The sequence below is a fragment of the Hipposideros armiger genome, unplaced genomic scaffold (genome assembly GCF_001890085.2).
Source record: "Hipposideros armiger isolate ML-2016 unplaced genomic scaffold, ASM189008v1 scaffold_361, whole genome shotgun sequence".
Taxonomy (NCBI): Eukaryota; Metazoa; Chordata; class Mammalia; order Chiroptera; family Hipposideridae; genus Hipposideros; species Hipposideros armiger.
In genome coordinates, this window is record NW_017731711.1 from 226,574 (window position 1) to 236,901 (window position 10,328).

Sequence of the window (10,328 nt, forward strand, 5' to 3'; positions counted from 1 at the left end):
TTAAGACTCAGTTACAGGCAAAAGCTGATGAATGAGCGTTTCTGCCCCACATCTCCTAGGTCAGTGTGTCAAGAACAAGCTCCCCGTGGTTCCTCACTCCTCCTTACTTCCTTTCAAGCTCCCACGTTTCTGTTCCTATTTTACAGAAGTTGGAAAGACCCAAAGAGCAAAAATCTGAACCTGAAAATAAAAGTAATTTATGTCATTTTCTTTTTTTTTTTTGTAGAGACCACCCAAATGGAAACAGCGCAGGGTAAAAAAAACAGGTTTAGACTTCGTAGTTCCTTTTAACAGTTGATTAAAGAGACCCAGAATGAATTATTTTATATAAATACAGCTTACTAGAATGTTTTGAATATTTATATGGTAAATATAAAGAGGATTTTTCAATATCATATTGTATGCTGAGGACCATCTTTTCTCTCTGTTTCTCCAACGTCTAGCAGGGGCGATCAGGACAAGGGAGATGGAGGGAGCAACCCCAATCAGCGCCTCTGCGAGGGGGCCAGGCTTGGTCCCTCAGAGAAACGACTTCAGCCCCTTCCAGCAGACGATCCCTCCTCCCACGCAGGGATCTTTGTGCAGACCTGGGTGGGTGCCTGAGGAGGAGCAGCGCGCCCCAAGGACACCTTGTGCCACTGCCGCTCGCAGCCCCTTCGGATCAAATCCGTGGAGCTGAGTTGCCTGGAGCCAAGCGTCTGGCGGGACAAACACCATCGGGTCCCCGCCCTCTGCCAGCTGCCTCCCGCCTGCCAGAGAGGAGCCTGCGCCCCCAGAGTGGGATGCGCACTTGCGCACGTATTGTTGTTTTGTTGTTGTGGTTGTTTAAGGAACATGTGCAAGGAAGACCAAGTTTAGGAGTGAACTTACTTGTCTTCGGTGCTGCAGCGAGGGGACAAGTTCTCAGCGGTCCTTGCTCACCTCTGGTCCGCTCCTCCTGCGTCTGGCTCCTCTGGATACAGGCTGTTCTCTTTAGGCCAAGCTATAAGGGGTCGGACTGAGGAAACTGAAATCGAAAGGACACGCATTCCGTGGTTTTATTGGTTAGGGTTTTGTCTCTCTTTGGGGGGAGGCAATTTAGCTTTTTTTGTTGTTGTTGCTTTAATTTTTTGCTTGCACTATTTCATTTCACTCTCTCTCTCTCTCTCTCTCTCTCTCTCTCTCTCTCTCTCTCTCTCTCTCTCTCTCTCTCTCTCTCTCTCATTTTAAGTACTCTTGTTATTAACATAAGGTCTTTTTCATTAACAATAAGTGTGTGTTTAAATTCCTAATTTTACAGTCCAGAGATAATCGCTATTATTTGTAGCATATTCTTCCGTCTATTTTTGTGGTGGATCTATGCAGAATTATAAGGGTCCTGAGTTTATATATTTTGAACGTTTGCATTAAATAAGGTAATATAATAATAGAAATTCAAAAGTGACTCTTTATTCAAAAGAGCAAACAAATCATAACCATCGACACATTTGAAAAAGCTCACAAATATTTTTTGTCCGCTTACTGGTTCTATATTCTATTAAGATTCGTCCAGCATATTTGAATTTTAGTATGAGCAATAATTCAGAAATAAAATATATGCAATTTAAAGGTATTTTATTGTATTAAAATATAGAACAAAAATTGTGTTATCAAATTAGTCTTTTGCTACATTTGTTACCTTCTGGATGGAAATAGATGGGCGCTGTTATTGAAACAATTTGGGTTTGTTTCATTGCCTATTTTTTGCTAGAATATTCTGCGATGGTTTCAAACACATTAAAAATGTTAATTCCACTTTCACCAGTATGTTTCTATAATTCAGGCTCTTTGACAATGCGGTAAAAATTGAATACCAACAGCCAGATTTAGATACACATTTTTATAACGTTATCAAAAATAGATTACTAAAATGACACATTTTGGGCCGGCTGAGTGGCTCAGTTGGCTAAGAGCTCGCTCAAAAGTTTGAGCTCTGAGCAACAGCAGTTCCAGTCCAGCCCGAGTTAGCTACCGTTGAGCTGCCAACAGGTGGCAGCATGGCTCAGCTAAAAATAATAATAAATTAAAAATAAATAAATAAATAAAATGACACATTTTTTCCAAGAAAGCTGTTATATTGAATACAATATCAGAAAATACATTGAGAGTTGAAATCCCTTCATTTCCTTTACTATGCCATGAAATCTACCAATCATATTTGTATTAGAATGCTTATCTTTTAAAATGAGTTTATAGCCTCGACTTCCTATTTTCAGAGTTAAAATATATTCTAATTGTGTGATATTAGTTGGTCATTTTTTATTAATTGTCTTTCCTTGGTGTTCTTTAAATTGGGCAATGCTCTTGTTTTCCTGCAACACTTGGTGGTACATTTTACTGGTACATGTAATACAATTTTGAAGCCCATTGCCTTTGCGTATTCAAAGATGAACAAAGCAAGTTTCTCACCTTTGGACAATCTATACATTGTCGGTGGCAAATATTATAAAATACAGCAAGAAGTGATGGGTGTTTAAATGATGTTACAAATAAAGTTCTTAGTTTCTACAAATGTAGTAGCTAATCATATTAGAAAGAGTTATAGATGGCTTCACAGAGGAGGTCCCATTTCTGTTGGATAGTTAAGATTGACTTACTTTTGAAGTAAGAGTGATAGGAGAAAAGATCTTTTAAAGCAAAGGAATGGAATGGAAAATGTACAGAAGTAGGGGCTACATCCTAGGAGTGAGCCAGGTCCAATGCAGCCAGTGTAGCAGGCTCACTGAGAATAAAGCAGGAAGATCAACTGAGACCTGGATCATGGACTATGTTCCACATTCAGGTAAAGACTTAGAAGATTACTAGGCATGCTCAGAGCCATGTTTGAATCTATTTCTGTGGTGGCAGAANGTTCACTGACAGCTGCTCATTGTTGTTTTCCACCAGACAAATGGGGGCCATCATGATGGGTCCAGATGCCATGGCAAGCAACCTGCCAACCTAGAAGTGCCCCCTAGTAGAAATAAGATTGCAAGTTTATTCTCTGACTCAGTTATCCAAAGCACCCATCATCTTATGATGCTGTTTCCTGCTTTGTTTCTGGCACAGTATGTATAGGCGAAGCCCAGCAATGAAAAATTTATGTATTTTTGATTCTACTCTTACAATGAATGTCTATGAGAGCCAAAGGGCTCCCAATGCTGTGAGGAACTCAGATTAGACGTTGCCACCACAGCACACTCACATCGTATAATGAACACAGTAGAGTGGCTCTATCCCATGCGGGGGTCATTATCACTGTGAAGCAAAGTCATCACCTCATCCCAGTCCTCTCCCAAGTCCTAAGGCCTAACCAGCTATAAATCAGGCAGTGAGACTGATGATGAGGGAGAACCTAGGTCTAGAATGACCACAGGAACACAAGCCATAAATTGTTAAGCCACAGATTTCATACATCTTTTCTGTCTCATGGTCTTATCTGTTGAGAACAGCTATAGAATGTAACAAGTGTTCATCAGAACTTGAGTGTTTAAATTGCTAATTTGGTTTGATGTATGACAGACCAATGAAATGCAATATCTATAGAACCATTTATGATATTCAAGGGACAGAAGGAGTTGTAAGTTCCAGAAGGGAAACAGTTTTTCATTTGCCTCCTTTTTTAGAAGTCATCAAAATCCTTTGGCCACAAAATGTAAGAACCATCCTGTGTGAAGAAAAATCGAGTAACCAGGAGATTGGTTTGTTTTTCAAAATAGAAATGTACATCAATAACAAAAAATGGATGTCTATTTAAGTCAACAACAACAACAACAAACAATATATATATATGTATATATATATAAAATTCAGTGAAGAATAACAAGAAGGCCTCTCAATTTCTGCACCTCCCCATGTAAGTGTTCAAAAGTATCTATGTTGCCACCTTTAGCATATGACATACTACATATAGAAAACCTTAAAGATGCCACAAAAAAAGAACTATTAGCATTAAGAAATGAATTCAGTAAAGTAGCAGGAGGCAAAATTGATATTCAGAAATCAGTTGCATCTTTGTATACCAATATCAAACTATCAGAAACAGAAATTAAGAAAACAATCCCATTTACAATTGCATCAGAAAGAATAAAATGCTTAGGAGCCAGCAGAGTGGCTCAGTTGGATAAGAGCTCGCTCAGCAGTGTGAGCTCTGAGTAACAGGGTCACCGGTTCAATTCCTTGCTCGAGCTAAGCTGCCGCTGAGCTGCCAACAGGTGGCAGGATGACTCAGCTAAAATGAAACAAAATAAAATGAAATAAATAAAAGAATAAAATACCTAGGAAGAAATTTAACCAAGGAAATAAAAGACCTGTACTCTGAAAACTATAAGATATTGATGACAGAAATTGAAGTACATACAAATAAATGGTAGGATATACAGTATTCATGGATTGGGAGAATTAATATCATTATAATGTCTATATGGCCAAAGCAACATATTCAATGCAATCCCTATCAAAATATCAATGGGGTTTTTACCAAGCTAGAACAACTATTCCTAAAATTTATGTGGAACCACAAAAGACCATGAATTACGAAAGCAATCTTAAGAAGAACAGTTGGAGGTATCATGCTATTTGATTTCAAACTATGCTACGAGGCTATGGTAATCAAAATAGAATGGTATCAGCACAAGAACAGATACATAGATGAATGGAACAGAATAGAGAGCCCAGAAATAGGGCCAATTAATCTATAACAAAGGAAGCAAGAATATAGAGTGGAATAAAGAAAGTCTTTTCAATAAATGTTGTTGGGAAAACTGGACAGATGAGTAAAAAATATGAAACTATAAACCTTTCTTATACCATATACAAAAGTGGACTCAAAATGTCAGTCCTGAAACCATAAAACTGCTAGAAGAAAACATAGGCAATAGACTCTTCAACATTGATCTTAGCAAGATTTTGGGGGTATTTCTCTTAGGGCAAAAACAGCAAAAGCCAAAATAAACACATGAGATTACAGCAAACTAAAAAGCTTTACACCACAAAGAAAACCATGAACAAAAGAAAGGCAGCCCATTACATGAGAGGAGGTATCTGATAAGGGGCTAACTTCAAAATATATAAAGAACTCACACAACTCAAAAAAAAAAAAAAAATCTGATAGAAAAATGGGAAGAGAACCCAAAGAGACAGTTTCCCAAGTAGCCAACAGACACATGAAAAAATGTTCAACATCACTAATCATTAGGGAAATGCATATCAAAAGCACAATGTGATATCACCTCACACCTGTCAGAGTGAATATTATAAAAAACTCAAAAAAGAATAAATGTTGGCAAGCATGTGGAGAAGAAGAAAGCCTTGTGCACCACTGGTGTGATTGTAAACTGGTGGAAGCCACTATGAAAAACAGTATGGAGAGGCCTCAAAAAATTTAAAATAAAACTACCATATGACCCAGCGATTCTACTTCTGGGTATATATCTGAAGAAGTNAGACTGAAGAACAAAACGACAGCAACTTGTCTGTTCCCCTTCCCCCAATTCCCCAGCGCTGTTCCCATCCCCCCAATTCCCCAATAAAAAAAAATAAAAAAGAGCATTGCAGCTCCCCAATAAAAAAAAATAAAAAAGAGCATTGCAGCATTGCTCCCATTGTGGGAGCTTTGTGATGGACTATCTCAGACCCATAGTACTACAGGAAGTAAGTCTTTGACTAAGATCCTTGTTACCCCACTCCCTTGCCTTAGAATTAGTCCTGCAGTTGGTGAGAGGCCCAAGAAATGCTACTTTAATAGAGGTTTAAATAATTTACATGAAGAGGAAACCTCAAAACAGATTAAAAGTATTTAAATAAGTTACATTATTTTTAATAAATTCAAAATCCTGGGATTTTATTACAAATGATTTCTAATGTTAACTAGACTTTTTTTCCTAGTTGTAATCACCATTGTAATTCTAGGATGCCTGTGAAACTACACTGTGCTGGATTATTAAATAAATAAGTAAATATAAATGTACCTTGGTTATTATTAGGCATTGAAATACACACAATGAAAGACTAGGCTTTCAGAATTATACAAAATGTAACCAATGGAACTTGCTTGGTGGGTTGGCAGTGTAAATAAATTACTTTGCTCACAAGCTGGACTAAGGTTACATCACTAAAGGAAGAATACATGCTGGTTTGTTCCTGTACTTAGAACACAGTACTCAATGGGAAAGCTGACATTACAGAGATTTTAATTTGTAAGTTGAATATTTCGGTGTAGACAGAGCTTCTGCTAAGACCTTCTAGACACTGGAATGCTAGGATTACTATGGATTTATAAAAGTCCAGTTTCTCTTATGTCACATTCTGGAGTCTCTGGTATGTCCATTGTGCCCCTTCTCCACTCATGTTCAACACATGCTGCCCCCGTCACCTCTCCACTCCTGCATGAGGTGAGACTTAGCCTTGTGTCACATCACTGATGGCAACCACAAGCAGTTCCTGGTTATTCTTCCTTCGGGACCCTTCAAAGACACTGCCCTTACTCCCCTAGAGAACAGTTCAGTGACCTGTAAATGTGCCTGATATGAAACAGCACTTCATCCTTGTCCCAGATAATTTGGAAAATAGCTCCCCAAGAGTGACCTGGTATGTCCCCCTCCATGCCAACAGCATCTGTTTTGGTGTGAAGACACGTGTAAGTGCACTGTTGTTGGGGCACACCTCATGAAGCATCTCCTTTACACATTTGCACTACTTGGCAGGGCTGGTCCTTTTACATTACATGTAGGTTATTTACAAGAAATTTTAAAATTTGGACTTGAGTTTCAGGTGTTATGGTTACATAGTGCTCACTCCAAAGCCTCTTCGGTTCCCATTTTTAAATGGGATAATATTATTCTTGGCTTAATGATTCCTTTTTACCATTTCTCGGATATCAGATCATTCACATATTCAAAGTTGAGAGACTTTAAAATTTAGAGGTGTGTCTGTGTGAAGGGGGTTGTCTTTTAGAGCTTCTCCAAAGGATAGCCCACTGAATGCTATCTAAAATATTAATATACATATAATTGTGTTGTTGGAGAGTGGGCCCTTCTCGGCACGAAGTCCAGGTCCTTGGCAACTTGAGCAAAAAATTAAACGAGATGCCGGAGTAAAGTAACTGAAGAAAAAGTTTATTCGAAAAGATAGTACATTTCAAAGAAGTAGAAGTAGGCCCGAGCAGCACAGAATGGCTCAAGGGCCCATTATTAGAAGAGAAATTATATTCCAGAGAGTTTGGAGCAGGCCACTTGCAAAGGCAAGGCTCAAAAGGCTTAAAAAAAAGGAAGAAGGGGTTCAAAAAAGGGGAGAGGTGGTCAAAAAGGGGGAAGGAGTCCAAAAAGAGGAGAAGGGGTCCAAAAAGGGGGAAGGCGTCCAAAAGGGGGAGAAGCGGTCAAAAAGGGGGAAGGAGTCCAAAAAGGGTGGACTTCCCAGGACTAAAAGTTTTTAATCCCCTTTCTCTAGAATGGGCTGTTCCCCTATAGGCATGTGGCCACTTGATTGGCACCTGTGACTGACAAGAGGAACTGCGCAGGTGCGAGTGACTGGTCTGATCTAGTTGGGTATTTTGTACCCATTTGTTTTAGGGGTAGATCGTTACAATGAAAAGAAGTTTTGGATGGAGCGAGGTGGTCACCCAGATGGTCCCATTCTGTGGGACGTGCAGGAACGCAGAGGCCCAATGCCTGCCTCTAACTGCCTGCCTTATTTTCCCCTTGAGAGATGTGATCCCCATTAAATCTCTATGGGAACCTGAGGGACAGGAGGTCTTTTTTTTTTTCTGTACCTGCTTCCTGCTGGGCAGGGGTGTAGAGCTGTCCCTACCTATTGTGGGTTCATGGAACTCTGACCCTAGCTGATCTCAGATGATAGGAAAGAATCTCGAGCTCCGACTGGAACACTGTGCTGGCTTCTTTAGTTGCAACTGGCAATCTTGTTGGGGTGTCATCTGTATCCCCAAGGCCCTTGAATGAGGAAAAATAGATTTTAATTAATAAATATGTTAGCTCTACGATCTACTGTTTAAGATTCAGAAACTGATTTACAAAGCAATCAAGAAGCAGGGCAGATCTTTAGTCTAGGATTCACAAACTGGTTAGAAAAGTAATGAAAGCCAAGAGCTAAGGAACTAAGAAACTAGGGAGGAGACTTAACATTTCTATAGGAAAGAAAACTTAAAAGTTTCTCAGTAATGAGGAGGGGGAGAGGCTACTCAGTTGGCAGGTAACAATTGGAATAACAAAAATAGAAGAGAGACAGAAAAGAGATATATCATTCTCTCAAAATTAATGAGAGACAAGAAACCACATATCCAGAATTTTAAAGAGCCCCATGTATAACAGATAACAGACAAAAGCACACCTAAGCACGCCATAGCCAAGTTCATGAAATCCACATATTATGACAATATCTTGAAGAAAGCTAGAGGAAAAAAAAGCATTACCTACAGAAGACTTCTCCTTAGAATCTATGCAAATTAAAACATATGGAATAACATGTCTAATGTACTGGATGAAAAAGAATGTCAAACCAGAATTTTCGCCTCAGTAAAAATATTTCCAAAAGAGTGCAAAACAAAGATTTTTTTCAAAATAAAGTTGATTAAATTTACTGTAAGAAGACTTGTACTAAAATTTTTTAAAGAAGGTTATTCTCTTCCTACATGAAGAAATGAGAAATGCCTGAAATGGTAAAAGTATCAGTAAATTAAATCAAATAAACTGCATATATAAATCTTTACAGAAGCTAAAAAAATAGACTATGAGTATTTATTATTGCAAGTCATGCAAATAGTAAAACTGTAAGAAGATATGAACAATTTTATATAAATAATTTAAAAGGAGTAAAATAAATTCTGAGAAATGTAAATTACCAAACCTGACACAAGGAACAAATAAACCACTGGAAATTTCTAATAACTATTATCAAAAGAAAATCCATGAGAAGTCTTTCTATAAAATATCTCAAGGGCCAGCCAAGTGGCTCAGATGGTAAGAGCGTGATCTCTGAACAACAGGGCTGCCAGTTCGATTCTCACATGAGTTAGTAAGTTGCGCCCTCTACAGCTAAGATTGTAAACAACAGCTCGACCTGGAGCTGGGCTGCCATGAGGGGCCTGCGACGCCATAGGCTGCAGTGGGCTGCAGTGGGCTGCCGTGAACTACAGTGAGTGGCCGGCAGCTAGCATGAGCTGCCAAGAGCTGCCGTGAGCGGCCATCCAATGGCCAGCATCCGACTGCCTCAGCTGGTAAGAGCGCAATGATCACAATACCAACATGGGTCAGTGAAACAACATCCTCCACAACTAGACTGAAGAACAAAAGGACAGCAACTTGTCTGTTCCCCTTCCCCAGTTCCCCAAAAATATCTTAAAAACAAAATAAAATAAAATAATCTCAAGACCTAGATGTTTCTATAGTGATTTTCTATAAATACTCACATAAAAATAATTTCAGTTTTATTAAATACGTCCAGAGCACAAAAATATAGGCTATATTACTCAACTCATTGCTTGATAACTGCAGATTCTTTATACCAAAATAAAACTATGATATGCAAGAAATAAAAAAGCTTATATCGTTTATGAATACAGAGGCAAATATTCTAAAACAAGTAGTGAACAAAACTCAGCCATAAGAAAACAAGAATAAAACACCATGATCTAGCTTGGTTTATCCTCAGAAGGCTACTTTGATTATACTTTTAAATAATTACTCACATTAAATGATATGATTAAAGGTAAGTAAATTTTATGATCACCTTAAGAGATGCATATCCAAAACATGATAAACCTTCACATACAAGTTAAGAAAAAGACGAAAATGTCATCATTTATTATTGCTATTTTCATATTCTGAGATGGTGTGTCCATTGCAGTGTGCAAGTAATATGAGGAAAAAAGTATAAAAGTTAAAAAGAATGGAAAAAATTCATTATTTGCACATTTTTATGGTGTGTGCATTCTGCAAGAATTTTTCTCTCATCCAAGGTCATGGTGTTATTTACCTATGCTATTTTCTACAATATTAATCATTTTGCCTTTCACTTTTAGATCTATAATCCACTGAGAACTGATTTATTTCACATGGTATGAAATATGAGTTCAAAGTACAGTTTTGGAAGCAGATGCCAATTTTCTCTATACAATTTCATCATACAGACGGGGTGGGAAGGGGATTACCTAACATAGATAAATAATGCCATGACTTGGAAGAAAAAAATAATTTTTGCAACACACACACACACACTATCACACAAACACCTACCACCACCACCATCTCCATAAAATAAAAATTTGTTAAGTTTGACTGGTTCAAAACTAAACATGTCTTTCATGAAAAACACCATTG

The 10,328-nt window shown here is 38.1% G+C and overlaps 2 protein-coding genes across 2 annotated transcripts in view; both read right to left on the reverse strand.

Annotated features, from left to right (window-relative positions):
• LOC109392996 (guanylate-binding protein 6-like) overlaps positions 1 to 1,119 on the reverse strand; it is an 85,771-nt gene extending 84,652 nt beyond the window's left edge. Inside the window, exon 1 of the mRNA XM_019661802.1 lies at positions 871 to 1,119. The gene's annotated coding sequence lies outside the window, so the exon portion shown is untranslated. The remainder of the gene's footprint in view (positions 1 to 870) is intronic.
• Positions 1 to 2,965, reverse strand: part of LOC109392997 (guanylate-binding protein 6-like) — a 23,938-nt gene extending 20,973 nt beyond the window's left edge. Inside the window, exon 1 of the mRNA XM_019661807.1 lies at positions 2,854 to 2,965. Coding sequence (XP_019517352.1) covers positions 2,854 to 2,940 — 87 coding nt within the window. The 5' untranslated portion in view covers positions 2,941 to 2,965. The remainder of the gene's footprint in view (positions 1 to 2,853) is intronic.
• Between the last annotated feature and the right edge of the window lie 7,363 nt (positions 2,966 to 10,328).